The 15,557-nt window shown below is 55.7% G+C and overlaps 1 protein-coding gene across 1 annotated transcript; it reads left to right on the top strand.

Annotated features, from left to right (window-relative positions):
• Positions 1-244: 244 nt before the first annotated feature.
• On the top strand, positions 245-5,857 carry LOC101524870 (alpha-1-antichymotrypsin). The gene is made up of 5 exons (XM_004584544.3): positions 245-283; positions 1,085-1,726; positions 2,988-3,261; positions 4,640-4,787; positions 5,443-5,857. Exons 2-5 carry the CDS (start codon positions 1,102-1,104, stop codon positions 5,632-5,634), a joined length of 1,239 nt encoding a protein of 412 aa, XP_004584601.2. The 5' UTR covers positions 245-283; positions 1,085-1,101; the 3' UTR covers positions 5,635-5,857.
• Positions 5,858-15,557: the final 9,700 nt, after the last annotated feature.

Genomic DNA, 15,557 nt, shown 5'->3' with positions numbered 1-15,557 from the left:
ATCAGCAGGACAGAGTCTGTGGTTGTTGTTTGGAAGGAACAAACAGACTTGGGGATCATCCCATCAATATGTTGTTCCATTGGCCCCAGAAACCAGGCTTACCAGAAACTGACACCGAACTATTTCCGGTCAGAGAAGATATCACCCAGTTGACCCTGACAACATTTCCTAACGTGGGGGCGCAGATTTCATTGTCAGGACAAATAAGAGCTGGTCCCCAGGCAGAGCCAGCACTCCTGGAAGGTGGCTTGGGACTCTCCCTGTGCTGGTACTCTCTGAGCAGGTGAGGCACGCTGTAAGCCCAGGGATACTGGGGTTCCTGGCCATGACCCAGAGTACCGGGTCTGTGTGTTTGGGGGATCAGGGAGGAGGAGCAGAGATTGCAACTGCACTCTGATGTCTCCCACCAGGCTTGGGAGGCCTGGCAAGGGCAGGTATAGCAACACCTGGGGAACCAAGCAGGGTCTGTAAGAACTGTCTACCAGCCAAGATCAGGGGCACTCAGCTGCCTTCCGGATCCTCTCTCAAGGAACCTCACAGGCACCAGGCACCTCCCAGTGAGGGCCTGCCCAGGACCATGCAACCCATTGCCAGTGCTGGGAGAGGTACTATGATGGACTCAGTGCATGGTCCTTTCCCGGGTCTGCAGGGCAGATGGCGGGAGGAGTGGGCAGACAGGAAGCTGCAAAGACAGGAGAATCCATGCCTCGAGGGAGGAGGAGAGAGACACACTTCACAAACTCACATTTAAGGACTCAAGAGCCAGCCAGTGCTCGCTGCTGTCCTTGCTTTCTCCCTGTCTCTGCTGTAACCTTGAGCAAGCCCTTTCCCCTCTCTGTGCCGTTTCTGGATAAGGGATAATGGCCATAACAGGAGTACAAACACCAGTGGGGGAGAGAAAGCACAGTATACATCTCTTCCCATCAGTTGTCCAGAGAGGCAGCTTTCCATGGGCTATCACCAAGCCAAGAGGAATAAAAGGCGTGGAATCAGGACCCACTGGCCAGACAGTGGGAACAGAAGTGGGGAAATGTTCCATGGCACCTCCTGGCTCAAGACATGAAGTGGTTCTGTTGCTTTGCAGAGTTCAGAGCAGACACAATGTCAGCCCTCCTGCTACTGGGACTCCTAGTGGCCACGCTCTGCCCACCTGTCCTCTGCCACCCAGTGGCCACAGCTGTCCCTCAGGATGCCCGTCGGGAGGAAACAGCTGATGTCACACGCCTGGCAGGGCTGGTCTCCAGCAATGCTAACTTTGCCTGCAACCTCTACAAGCAGCTGGCCTTGCTGAACCAGGACAAGAACATCATCTTCTCCCCACTGAGCATCTCCACTGCCCTGGCCGTCGTGGCCCTGGGGGCCCGAGGCTCCACACTCACGGAGCTTCTCCAAGGCCTCAAGTTCAACCTCACTGAGATGCCCGAGAAGGAAATCCACCAGGGCTTCCGGCAGCTCCTGCTCACCCTGCGCCAGCCCCAAGAGCAGCCACAGCTCAGCCTGGGCAATGCACTGTTTGTTGGCTTGAAGCCGCTTCCGGCCTTCCTGGAGGGCACCCAGGAGCTGTATGCTGCCGAGGCCTTAGAAACCAACTTTCAGGACCTGGCTACTGCCAAGAAGTTAATCAATGACCACGTGGCTGAGAAAACAGAGGGCAAAATCGTGGACCTGTTTGACAGCCTTGACAAAGACACCGTGATGGTCCTGGTGAATTTTATTTTGTTCAAAGGTGAGTGCTCCCCTTGAGGCTCCAAGTGGAAGAGATTTGGGGTTCAGGGTTCTTTTTGATCTGCCTACCAGTGTCCCGTTGGAGGGAAGCCTCCCGTAGCTAGGATAGATGAGACGTGGAGTGGGCCCCTTCCTATCCCATCATTGTTGGAGGTGCCAGGACACGTCTGGTCAGAGTGAATTGCTCTGTTCTGACTGGAGCAGCAGGAAATCGCCCCCTGAATCACTGCTAGGCAGGCAGGTGTGGTCAGCTCCTGTTGGCCACAGTGCACCCGTCTTGGACCTGGCACCCTTTGCCCAAATGCACGTGTGTGACTCTGGTGGCACTGGCAGGCTGAGTTCTTCACAACCAGGACACTGGTCTCTGCAGGGGATCCAAGCCTGGCAGGGGTTCTTGTCACAGGGCAGCAGCCTTCCAGGAGCCTACCCTTGCAATCTGCTCCCAAGGAGCACAGGACATAGGGCACGAGGATGACTAGTTGGGGCTAACAGATACATGCTTGAGGTATAGTCAGAGTTGCTGGTTCCTAAGTCCAAGAAAGCATCGCACAGTCCAGTGCCTGGGATTGGAGACAGGGGCTGGGCACCTCAGCTACAGGCTCCGTGGCAGGTCTCAGCTGGTTGTGCACAGTCCCTGGAAGTGCATGCACCTTGGGCAGGAGCTGAGGTCCCACAGCTGGTACTTCTTACCCCTTGCTTGGGCACACATAGAGCCCCGCCTGCTATGATGCTCATTGTGCCCATGGGCTTCATTTCTTGCGATCACTCCCACTCTGAGTTCTACCTTCCAGGAGCCTCTGCAGCTGCATATTCTTCTCTGTCTGTCCCTGCTCCCTTGAGAAACTCAGCTTCTTTCCTCCGATTGCACTCAGAGGCGCCATAGTCCACTGATAGAAGGCTCCACCCTACAACGCCAGTGAAGCCAGATGCTGTTCTCGCTAAGGAGCCAGGACATCCCATTGCATCCAGTGTCCCACCTCCTTCCTGTGGTGACAATGGGCCCTGCCTCCCTCTTGTATCCTTGCTCCAAGATTCTTTTGATTCCTCAGCTAGCCAAGGGCCCTACGTCTCTATTCCATGCCCCTGTCCACCCTGCATACATGGCTTTCCCACAGTCCTCAGCTTTTCTGCTTACCCAGCCAGGTCCTCTGGCTGGCTATGGGTGGGTAGTGTGGGCACCGCTTGGGGATGCTAAGTAGAGGTAGCTTAAGGTAGAACTACCTCACACTCACCTGGCATCTGACTCCTTGCTCCACTTTTAGCCAATTGGGAAACACCCTTCAATCCTGGAAACACAACAGAGTCCAGGTTCTATTTGAAGAAGGACAAGTGGGCAGATGTGCCCATGATGACCATCTGGCACTTCACCACACCCTACTTCCTGGACGAGGAGCTGTCTTGCACTGTGGTGGTGCTCAACTACGTGGGCAATGCCTGTGCCTTCTTCATCCTCCCAGACGAGGACAAAATGCAGGAGGTGGAAGCCAGCCTCTCACTGGAGACCCTGAGGCGCTGGAGAGACTCGGTGAAGACAACGTGAGTACCCCCAGGAGGCAGAGCTCTGCTCTAGCCATCTCTCTCCCAGCCCCATCGGACCTTCATCTCAGGGTCTTGGTGACAGCCAGGGTTAGGGGCACAGAGCCGGGAGGTTGGAGTTACTTTGCTGTCCATGGCTTTGTGTCAAGGTGTGGGCATTTGGCATAGATGTGGAATCCATCATCCTCCATCAGGGTGTCGGGCTTCCTGTCCAGCTCTACTTCCAGTCCAACCTTCTGCTAATGCATAGCCTGGGGGACAGCAGGTGATGCCTCAAGACACCACATCACTGCCACCCACAAGGGGGAGCTGCCTGAAATCCAAGCTCCTGAATTGAGCCTGGCCAAAACGGTTGCTGTGGACATGTGGGGTTTGAAGCAGTGGCTAAAAGGTCTCTCTCCATTAGTCTCTCTCTCTTTCTTTCTTTCTCTCTTTCCTTCTTTCTTTCTTTCTCTCTTTCTCTCTCTGCCTTCCCAAGCAACAGTGTTGTTTTCAGGAGTGGATGGTGTCAGATGGTGCAGGAACCTGAGCCCTCCTCTGCCTCCAGTGTGCTCTGAGTCATGAGGAACCTTTAACACAACACTCAGCTCTCTGGATGGTTGAGCTCGGCAGAGGGAGACAGGAGCACTGTGCTGCACCACTGGGGAGGAGAGACAGGCTCTGCAGCCAGCTCTGTACCAGCCACACACTGCACTCATTCAGCATCTGTTGAGTGACTAATGAGCACCTACTATGTGCTTGACACTAACTGAGGTCCTGAGGACATCTCAGCCAATGAGATACAATGTTCTCTGCCCTGTGAGCTGGGGAGAGACAAACAACACTCACGCCCTAGCCCTGGCACCATGCCCGTGGGGATATTCTTTTTTTTTTAAGATTTATTTATTATTATTGGAAAGCCGGATATACAGAGGAGGAGAGACAGAGAGGAAGATCTTCCATCCGATGATTCAGTCCCCAAGTGAGCCGCAACGGCCGGTGCGCACCGATCCGAAGCCGGGAACCTGGAACCTCTTCCAGGTCTCCCACATGGGTGCAGGGTCCCAAATCCTTGGGCCATCCTCAACTGCTTTCCCAGGCCACAGGCAGGGAGCTGGATGGGAAGTGGAGCTGCCGGGATTAGAACCGGCACCCATATGGGATCCTGGGGCGTTCAAAGTGAGGACTTAAGCCGCTAGGCCACGCCGCCGGGCCCGGGACATTCACAGATGAGAACAGATGATGGATGTGTTAGGACAGTTGTTGGGACATGAAGGAGCAAAGACACGGGGGAAGGATGAGAAGTGTGGGGTATGGGACTGGGAACACCCACACGGCCAGCTGGGGACAGGCAGGCCCAGGGCCAAGCTGCACTCCAGTGTTATCTCTTATTTTTCAGAACAATCAGCGAACTCCGTCTGCCCAAGTTCAACATCTCCAGTGAATTCAACCTGAAAGACGTGCTTCTCCACCTGGGCATGAAGGAAGTCTTCTCTGAGCGGGCCGACTTGTCTGGAATCACAGGAGACGATGTGGTGCTTTCCAAGGTGAGGCTGTGAATTTGGGGATGTCCACTGCTCACTCTGACCTCGAAATCTGACCCAGATGCACGTTCAGAGAGTCTTAGGCTTGTCAATATCTAACATTGTTTACAATTTACCCAACCTCACCGGGATCCCCTAAAGTTTTGGAGCATTCTGATGGATCAGTGCCCTATCCCAGGCACAAAGTGCCGTAAGATGATGCAAGAGCCACTACTGGGAAGAGTTTGGGCTTAGTATTGACATGTGTAGCCAGCCTCTTTCACTCTCCTGTTAACTGCCCACTGCAAGCAAAGTAGAGCCCTTCTACTTCAGGTTCCCCATCTGTAATAATCAGAGTGGGGCAACAGTCCTTGGCTGGAATGTAGTGCCTGACAGGGTAAGAAATGATGATGGGTAACTGTGACAGTTTTAGGGCTAGAACCAGACACAGCCCTAACCAGGGGCCCCATTCTAGTGACTTCCATAACACTGGGCACGTCATTAGCAGCTCTACCTCACAGCTCGTCCCTCTGTGTATGGGGACTCAGCAAAGGAAACACACAAGGCTGTGAGGTTCAGGTCGTATATGATTTCTAGTTTTGGGCCCCAGCATGAGCAGGAAGTGGTTGTCTGTGACCCACCACATCTCCAGTGAGTCATGCTCTTGTGTCCCCAACAGGCAGTCCACAAGGCTGTGCTTCATGTGGCTGAGAACGGCACCGAAGCAGCTGCTGCCACTGGAGTTGGGTTGAGACCAAAGATACTAGGCCCCATTGTGCATTTTGACCGGCCCTTCCTGGTAGCCATCGTCTCCACTGACCCGCCAAGTGTCCTCTTTCTGAGCAAAGTCACCAACCCCTTGGCAGGCTAGAGCTCCCTGCTGGACGGCAGGAAGCATGGCCATGGCTTGAGCTCCTGAGTCCAGCCAGACCTCTGTGTCCCAGGATGCTGTGCCGAGCCTGGCTGTGGCTGCTCTGTGTCCTTGTGAAGGTGACAGTGGCCTTCATTGGGGTGGCTGCACATGCACAAGGAGCCCATGGATAGCTCTTTCCAGAAGTTTTGTGAGCATCTAAGAGCAATAAAGCCTTTGGTGGACTGGATGCTTCCCTTTGCATTGTACCACTAAAATTCACTATGTTCAATACCCTCCCACCACTCATACAGAAGCCGGGAAGGGAAGGGTAGTCTATGCGCAGTAAGGGCCTAATACCTGCTGACACGGGCAAGATCCGGGTTTGGGGAACATGGGAAGCTCGTCTGGTGGGCCTCAGCTTCTGCTCGTGAGCATGTGATTCAGGTCTTGGTGTTGGTCAGACTGGGCAGGGTAACTGCACCTTTAGGCAAGTGTGTGGGTTGGTTTTGGAAGAGGGTGGACTGGGAAAGGCCAGGCCAACCTTAGCTCACTGCCAAGTGCAGGAACCAGGCTGGAATGTGGGGCATGCCAGCAGGCTAGGCTATCACAACCACCAGTTGGCATGTATCAAGGATGGGAGCAGACTGGCCAGGGCAAGGATGCAGCACTCGCCAGCCAGAGTTGGGACTGGGCAGGTTGGCCAGGCCAGGCAGCATCCAATGGCAAAAGTCTAGATGGGGGACGTGCTATGCTGAGCTGAGCACCCACTGTGTGCTCAGGGCTATTCTCTGGGCCAGGGTCAAACTGTGACCTTGAGGAAGTCCCAAGCATGCAAGAGGATGTAGCTTTCCCATCTCCCACAGGGAGCTTAAAAGGAAAGTAGACTTTATTGAAAGGCCAAAAGCATTGCCCTTGCTGACAGTAAAGCAGTGTCTGTCTCCGTTTCTCTGGCTTCCAGTTGGAAGGATTTGCTTCCAGACGGTGGTTGCTTGTTTGCTCATTCGTGCTGCCACGTGGAGCTCTGGTGGGCGTATGGTCCCAGCTTCCAAGCAATCCAGGGAAGACCCTCCCCCCCCCACATGCAGCTGCATGCCCCACAACAAACACAGACTCACACATGGCCAAGTGTGGGCTTGCACACTTGAACATGTGTGGGCTTGCACACTTGAACATGTGTATGTGCACACATGCAGAATACACACACACACACAGTTCCAAGCCACAAACCTCAGCAAGCAATCTGGCTCTGCACCGTCACCCCCCGCGGTAGCCAGCACTTCCGCAGACACCTCTCCTGCCTGGAGTGCTGACCTCAGCAAGTTCTATGCTCAACAGGAAACCACAGCGCGCACACACACACAGCTGAGCCTGCTCACCTGGGAGGAGGGGGGGTGGGATAAGACACAGAGCAGCAGCCCCTGGAAACAAGGACTGTGACAATTCCAGAGGTCCGCACACATGTCTAAACGTGTCTTAAAATCGGAGGGGAGAGCAATGAACATGACCCCGCCTGGGCTACACTCACCATCGGCCAGTGCACATCCCAGAAAACACACATCCACACTGGGGAGTCCTTACCCGAAGTGCTCCTTGGGACCAGAATATTAATGATTTCAGAGTTTTTAAGCTTACTTTTATTTATTTGAAAAGCAGAGGTACAGAGAGAGAATGAGAGGGGGTGGTGGGATCCACTGCTTTTGCAGACGTATTGGCTGGGAGCTGATTCTGAAGTGGAGTATCTGGGACCGGATGAATCAATGCCCACGTGGGATACTGGCACTGCATGCAGAGGCTTACCCTGTGTGCCACTGTGCCGTCCTTTGTCTCAGGGGTTTCTTGGATGCTAGAGGATTTGCATAAATAAGTGACATGCTGGGATGAAGGCCAAATTCAAACAAGAGTCACTCAGCTTTGTGCAGTACGCAGAGTGCCGAGCCAGAAGGTCATGTGCAAACATTTTGGTACTTTTGTGTATTCACAATCGCAGATTTAGGGGCTGGGGTGGACACTTGGTGAAGCTGCCCCTTGAGGTGCCCAGTCCCACACAGGGGAGCTTGGGTCTGAGTCCCGGCTCTGCTCTCGACTCCAGCTCCTTGCTCAGGCACACCCTGGCAGGCAGCTCAAGTACCCAGGTCCCTGCCTCCCCCAGAGCAGACCTGGGTGGAGCTCCAGGCTCCTGGCTTTCACCTGGCCCAGCCCTGGGCTGTTGCAGGCATTGAGGAGTGAACCAGCAGATGGAAGAAATCTTTCTCAGGCCTGGCATGATTCCTCAGGGGTTGAACCCTCACCTTGCATCTGCTGGAATCCTATGTGGGCGCCGGTGCATGTCCCGCAGGCTCCACTGCCCAGCCGGCTCCCTGATAATGGTCTGGAAAAGCAGTCCAGGATGGCCCAAAGCCTTGGAACCCTGCACCCACGTGGGAGACCTGAAAGAAGCTCCTGGCTTTGGATTAGCTCAGTTCCAGCCATTGTGGTCACTTGGAGAGTGAACAGTGCAGAGGAAAAATCTTTCTCTCTGTTTCTCCTTCTGTCTGTAAATCTGCCTTTCCAATAAAAATAAACAATAAATCTTAAAAAGAAAACAGTCTCTCTTACCTTCCCCTTTCAAGCAGAAATAAATCATTTCCTTTTGAGCTTCAGGTTTGGGATTTGGGATTGGGGGTATTGTCCCTGAACCCCATGGTTTTTATTTTACATAGAGTCGCCCATGTCTTGTAGCTCTCACTCTGTGTAAGTCAGGCAGCAGAGAGGCCCCCAGAGCCGCTGCTTGTCGGCCCTGGGCTTCCCTGGGGCTGTCCTGGGCTCTGCCAACACTGTTCCAAGTCCTACTCTGCTGTCCCCTGCGAGTCCTTTCCGGATGGGCACTGCGATGAATAAAGCTGCAGTCCGTGCATTCTCATAATAGAGGCAGTGGAAAATACACGGCTTGTTGGTTCAACCCTGTCCTGCACACAGGTTCTCAACATCGTAGCTACGCTGTTTCCAGTCTGGACCGCAGTCGCTGGGCTGATGTTTCTGGCCTGCAGATGAGGAAGCTGACGCCAGCGGGGAGTGGGGAGTGGGGAGTACGTTCACTTAGCACACTTCAGCGCCTGAGGTTTCCCCAGCGTCAGCTTCAGGAATCCCAGGGCTGCAAACCTCAATAGCCAGGTTAGGAAACTGAAAGTCCAGGGAAAGCGGAGAGGAGCGGCTGCAACTGCGCCCGCCGCCACTGGGTGGCACCAGAGCAGCGTCTTGGGCCCGACCGGCAGGGGCAGTTCCCGGAGCTGCGGAGGAGCCCTTGGCTCCAAGACCCCGGAGAACAGGCTCCGATTGCCGAGCCTGGGGCGCCCGAGGTCGCCTCAGCTGCCCGAGCGCCACCAGGATACGGATCCCGGAGCCGGAGCACCAGTAGACACCCTGAGACCCTTCCAGAGACTTCTGCCTTCTAGCTGCAGGTGCACTGACTAGCAAGCGGGCAGCACCACTCAGAGGGTCCTGGGCCAGCCCGAGGCTGCTCAACCATTAAGGATCCCCTGCAGGCTGAAGCAGATGGGCTCACCTACACATACCTGCCAGGCCTGTCTTGTTCTCAGAGGAACTGGGTTCCCCTACCACGAGCCAAGGTGAGCCTGGCCCACTGTTCCCTTAAGCAGGCTCTGAAGTGCCTGAACCGGTTGTGGAAGAGCAGGTGGGCATCCTCCCCTCCCTGCTCCTGCCCCTTGGAGTCCTCATGTGTACATGAAGATTGCAGTAGAATGGCAATAGGGTAGCAGAGTGAGACTGTGGAACGCTGCTAGTTGAAAGCCTGCGAGGTTTCCGTGTGAAACAGACAAGGCCTCAATAGAAGAGGGGTAGCTTCCCCCCACCCCAGGACCCCTCATGGCAATACCAAAGACCAGGTGGGGTGGGAGTGGGGACAGTGAGGATGGGCCAATCACTCGAGCCATCACCTGCCACCGTGATCCACATGAGCAGGAAGCTGGAGTCAAGAAGCGGGTGAGGCATTGAACCCAAGCACTCCCATACAGGATGAGGTGTGTGAACCACCAGGGCAGACACCCGTCCCAACCCTGTCGGCCTGCTTTTGTTCCCAAGGCATGGTCAGCAGTGAAGATGGAGAGAAGGCGGAGGGAGGGCAGGTGTTCGACCAGGACGGTGAGTTCACCGAGTGCCAGCTATGCACAGGCACTACCCTGAGCATGTATGGGGTCTCATTCCATGAGTCCCCAGGCAACCCTCTCCTCCAGAGATGTCCTTGGCTCTGCTTTACCCCTGGGGACACGGCTTGTGCAAAGCTGCACTCCAAGCTGCCTCGGCACGGGTGCATGGAGGGAGGGAGGGATAACAGGTGGACGCATGGACAGCTGGAGGGAGGAAGGGAGGTGGTGGAGGGCGCTTGAACAGACAGGTGTGAGAGACCCTTCCGCTAACCGCTAGCGGAAGTTTCCCTAATACGCTTTTTTCCTTTTCTCACAGAGGCCAGGCTGTTTTTATCCAGCAGCTCCACGAGTGGTCCAAACAGGATTAGCTTCCAAAAAGTCCTTGAAGCTGTTGGGGAGTGTCTGTCTTTCCGCTTCACACCTTGGCCAGGTGCAAACAATGTGATTAGGCTAATCAGCAAGCCCTCCCAGGGAGTCCCGGTGCCCAAATCCACATCTCCTGACCCCCTAGCGAGGGTCAGGAAGAGGGTGTGGCTCTCCTGGTGGGGGAGCTGGAGAGACACAGGGACCCCCAACCTTCCCTGTCCCCCAGGTGGGTAAGACAATTGCCCTGGGGACCCTTGGCTCCCTTGTTGCTCAAAGGCTGTGTCCCACCTCGCTGGCTTGAAAAAGCACAGCGTAGGCATCTATGCTGCTTGCCTTCTGCCCTGACACCAATCCTAGACCCAAAGAGTTAATGCAGGCGGCCCGGCAGCTAAAGTCCTCACCTTGAACGCCCCGGGATCCCATATGGGCGCCGGTTCTAATCCTGGCAGCTCCACTTCCCATCCAGCTCCCTGCTTGTGGCCTGGGAAAGCAGTTGAGGACGGCCCAAAGCCTTGGGACTCTGCACCCACATGGGAGACCCGGAAGAGGTTCCTGGTTCCCGGCTTTGGATTGGTGCAGCACCGGCCGTTGCGGCTCACTTGGGGAGTGTGGGGAGACAGGGTGACCTCAGCTGCTGAGTGGGCACTTGCCGCAGGGGTGATGAAGGCTCTTCCTGCCTTCCCTCATGCCCCACTCACCCTCAGCTGCTCGGGATTAGCATTGTTTCCAAGCCTACAAGTAAAAGGGGCATTTTGTCTGCGCCAGGTCCTGTCCACAGTCCACCCGGGCTCTTTATATGCCCCAATAAAAGCCCCCCAGATTCTCTCTAGTTAATGCGGGAATTATGACTCCCAGGCCCTTCCCCAGGGCTTCCGAAAGGAAAGTAGGAAACCTGGGTTGTAAAAGGCAGTCCCTGGAGCAGGGAGCTCCAATACCGGAAACAGAGCGGGAAAAGGCAGGAGCCCGAAGAGGCCACTGGCTCCTGCCAGTTTCAACCCTGGCTCCTGCCTTTGGCAGACCCCAGAGGAAGTGCCTAACCCTCGGGTTTTGGTGCTGCCTTCTGTATAACAGAGTCAAGCGATGGCTGGGTGCATGGAGGCATCTACACATGTGCCTGTGTGTGTGTGTGAGTGTGTGTGTGTGTGTGTGAGTGTGGGTGGGTGCTGTGTGTGTGTGTGTGTGTGCATGTGGGTGGGTGCCTGTGTGTGTGTGCATGTGGGTGGGTGCCTGTGTGTGTGTGTGTGTGTGAGTGTGTGTGTGTGCTGTGTGTGTGTGCATGTGGGTGGGTGCCTGTGTGTGTGTGTGTGCATGTGGGTGGGTGCCTCTGTGTGTGTGTGCATGTGGGTGGGTGCCTCTGTGTGTGTGTGCATGTGGGTGGGTGCCTGTGTGTGTGTGTGCATGTGGGTGGGTGCCTCTGTGTGTGTGTGTGTGTGTGTGTGTGCCTGTGTGTGTGTGTGCATGTGGATGGGTGCCTGTGTGTGTGTGCATGTGGGTGGGTGCCTGTGTGTGTGTGTGCATGTGGGTGGGTGCCTCTGTGTGTGTGTGCGTGTGGGTGGGTGCCTGTGTGTGTGTGTGCATGTGGGTGGGTGCCTGTGTGTGTGTGTGCATGTGGGTGGGTGCCTGTGTGTGTGTGTGCATGTGGGTGGGTGCCTGTGTGTGTGTGTGCATGTGGATGGGTGCCTGTGTGTGTGTGCATGTAGGTGGGTGCCTGTGTGTGTGTGCATGTGGGTGGGTGCCTGTGTGTGTGTGCATGTGGATGGGTGCCTGTGTGTGTGTGCATGTGGGTGGGTGCCTGTGTGTGTGTGTGTGCATGTGGGTGGGTGCCTGTGTGTGTGTGCATGTAGGTGGGTGCCTGTGTGTGTGCATGTGGGTGGGTGCCTGTGTGTGTGTGCATGTGGATGGGTGCTGTGTGTGTGTGTGTGTGTGTGTGCATGTGGGTGGGTGCTTGCATTATGTGTGTGTGTTTATCCATTGGACACAGTCACTCAGACGTCACTGGTCCCACTCCATCTACATGCAAGTTGGAAATGGGCACCATTTTGGTTTCCTTGGAAGAAATGAGGCTTGAAGCAGGTGGAAGACTTCTCGGAGCCAGCCCGGAGGTCTCACCTGCTTCTGAACATCTTGCCATGAAGCTAGGGTGGTTCCCAGCAACCACAGGGCGGAGTAGGGGCTTCCCTGACCTATCCAGGTGTGACAGCCAAAGTTCAAAGGGCCCCAGTGCTGGCCGGGGCCGCCCTGTCAGCTTGTGATGCTCCAAGTGCAATTCTGGGTGATGTCATGCTACATCTCAGGGCCATAGGTGCTGTGACCCAGCAGGTGGCGCCACCATCTGCAGCACCAACATTCCATATGGACACTGGTTCAAGTCCTGGCTGCTCCACTTCCCATCCAGCTCCCTGTTCAAGTAAGGCCTGTGAAAAGCAGTGGAGGTATCCTAAGGGCTTAGGCCCCTGCTGCCCACATGGGAGACCAAAAGAAAGCTCCTGGCTCCTAGCTTCAGTCTGGCCCAGTGCTGACCATTGCAGCCATCTGGGGTGTGAATCAGCAGGTGCAAGATCTGTTTTTCCCTGCCTCTTCCTCCCTTTCTGTAACTCTGACTTACAAATAAATAAATCTTTTTAAAAAAAATTCTCACCTGGCAGAAGTTCCTGGCTGCTTCTGTTTATCTGGCACAGTGCCCCTGGGCTAGGGTGCCAGCCAGGGGAAGCGGGCAGGGCAGAGCCCTGCGCTGTGGGGAGGTCATTGTCTCCGTAATTCCCCTGCAGCCTTGCTAACTGCACCCCAGGGAAGGAAGGCTGGCCTAGGCTCTTCTCTTTAACACCTTTCCAGCACCTGCGGCCCGGCCTCAGGCTGCTCCCTCAGCCAAAGGACTCTAGCTCGGTGTCCACGGTCTAGCCTACGCTTACTCCTCTGTCTTACAGCCAGGGCTTGCGTTCTTTCCGGAAATGTGCTAGAGCCAGAAGAGGAGCGAGTTAGACACAGGAGCCGTGGATTTCAGCTGTGGTTGCATTTGATTTTAAGCATCGTTCAATAGATGATAGTTCCAGAGTTCCGCAGCTCCAGGCCAGGCCAGGCAGCTAGTGCTGTCACACCATAGCTCTGCCTGGGGCCACCATTGACCCACGCTTGGGATTCATGGGGCTCAGGGCTGAGTGCTTCCGTCTCCCTGAACCCCAGTCCTGTGCTGTCGAGCTTAGCTCAAGGTCTACAGCCCCCAGTTTATCCTGCACATTTACAGTCAACACACACACATATACATACACACACATGCATGCACACACATACACATACATGTCCACTGTTTCATCAGGCTCTCGCTCAGTTGCTGTGTGATCCTGGTCTAAGCCGTCCCTCCATGGGCCTCTTGCTTTTTGTCTAGACACAGATCAATGTTGCCCCCGATAAGGGGTTTGCAAGCTCCAACCCCCAGGCCACATCTAGCTGCTGACTTTTGCAGATAGCATCTGATTGGACCAGAGCCATGGCCCTGCCTCACAGACCATGCTGGGGTCAGCATCTGCTACACAACCAAGTGTAGAGTATGGAGCAGAGAGCTAAAAACCCTGCTGGTCAGCCCCATCCTCGTAGATCGGGGTGGAGACTCTCATCATTCACAGCTGTTTGCTCGGAGCCTAGGAAAGCTCCTGACCCCACAGGCTGTCCACGCTGTGACGTCACAGACCTAGCTCATCACACCCCTCTCCAAGAACCTGCTGCGCAGCTTCAGGGGAGCAGCCAGGCCATGAATTGCTCACATGGGCCTGGCCACGAACACCCAATGAGGGACTCAGCCCTGCATCAGCCTGTGCTCTGAAGCTCCCACTGTGCTGGCCAAGATCTGGTCGGACATCCATGACAGCCTGAGCCTCTCACTGCCTCCTCTCCTCTGGTCCTTCCCAGACATCACCTGCCATCAACCTGTGGCGCTCAGGTCTCCAGCCCCATTCTCTGTAGGACGTGGGTCACAGCAACCAAGTTTTAGCATGGAATTTACCAAGTACCCACGATGGGAGAGACACCGGGCTGCATGATTCGTGGCAGCTTTCAGAAGCGCAAGGCTGCTCGGGATCCCTGAGAAAGGCACAGCCGCCCCACCCTGCACACCCGGGTGCCGATGCTGATGGCTCCTGAGATCCAGAGCATTCGATGGCTTTCCTGCTGGTGGTGAAGGAGGAGAGAGGGGAAGGTGCAGGGGTGGAGGGGCCGATGCCTCCTTCCCTTCTGGAGTGGCAGCTGCAGGGTTAGTGCAAATGGCAGCTTTGTTGGAGCAGCTGCTGGAGGAAGGAGCTTAGTGCTAAGGCCAAGGCTGGATCCCCAATACTTCCTACATGGAGTTCAAGTCTCCCCTCTGGCCCTAACAGGAGCGGCAGCCCTGCTTCTCCACCCCAAAGTTACCCCAAAGTTACGTGGCTGTGGGCGGCAGAGCTGGAAGGCGGAGGTATGAACATGACTGAACACAAAGAGGCAGTACGCCAGCAGCGGGCCTCTGGGGCCGGGGCAGGGGGTGACCAGGTCATTGGGAGCAGGGATGCCATTGCCACCCCCTGGGGCCCAAGGCAATGCCCGGGGAAGCTGGAGAACACAGGCTGCTCCCGGCGATCCGGGCAAGAGCTGCAGCTCCGGAGACACTCAGCCCCGCCAGAATGCACAGGCTCAGCGACAGCCACCTCAACCTTTGTGTGGTTCCTCGGCCCCCAGCTTCTGCTCGTCTCCCAGCGGTTGAAGCCACCAAGCAAGGGAGTCTGGGTAAGGAGCCCGCAAGGGCAGCACGGAGCACGGGAAAAGCACCTGGAGCTGGCGGTGCAGGTGGGGGATAGGACAGACAGGATGAACAAAAGGCAGAGAACGAGGGCGCCAAGCAGCCGTGCCTTCATGTATGTAGTTGTGGCCGAACACATCCCCAGGCTCACGGGCTGGACACCTCAGCCCCAGTGCGCCTGTGCAGACAGGCGGGGCGAGGCTCCATCTCTTACAGACATTCCCCGCCATCTGGCTGGAGCAGAACGACCAGGGGAGTGGGAATGGGCTTCCCACACAAAGATGGGCTTGGCCCTCCCCTCTCGCTGGGTGTGCTTCCTTATTTTTCTGCCTCCCCAGTGAGTGACACAGCAGGAAGGCTGGGCCTCGACCTTGACCTTTGCGGCCCCACAATTACTTGAAATACATCACCCAGGTCGGGTTTTTGCCCATAGCACTACAGAACAGACTACGACACCCGGCATGTCACCTGGTGCTCCAGGAGGCTAGAATGTAGAAGACAGTTCTCCATTTCTGTTTTTAAATTATCATTATCTTGAATTTGAAAGCCATGAAGGTGGACATTCCATTCACTGCCCACAACAACAGTGCTTGCCCAAGCTAAAGGCAAGAGCCGGGAACTCCATCTGGGTCTCCCATGTGGATCAGCACCTGCCTCCCAGGTACACGCAG

The sequence above is a fragment of the Ochotona princeps genome, chromosome 26, assembly GCF_030435755.1.
Source record: "Ochotona princeps isolate mOchPri1 chromosome 26, mOchPri1.hap1, whole genome shotgun sequence".
Classification (NCBI taxonomy): domain Eukaryota; kingdom Metazoa; phylum Chordata; class Mammalia; order Lagomorpha; family Ochotonidae; genus Ochotona; species Ochotona princeps.
Note: the sequence above shows the minus strand (reverse complement) of the source record. Positions and strands in the feature narration are given on the sequence as shown.

Excerpts from the sequence above, each read along its gene's own strand:
- LOC101524870 (XM_004584544.3), top strand. The coding sequence starts at position 1,102 with ATGTCAGCCCTCCTGCTACTGGGACTCCTAGTGGCCACGCTCTGCCCA. Across the intron at positions 1,727-2,987 it reads GAATTTTATTTTGTTCAAAG|CCAATTGGGAAACACCCTTC; the intron begins GTGAGTGCTCCC and ends CTCCACTTTTAG. Across the intron at positions 3,262-4,639 it reads AGAGACTCGGTGAAGACAAC|AACAATCAGCGAACTCCGTC; the intron begins GTGAGTACCCCC and ends CTTATTTTTCAG.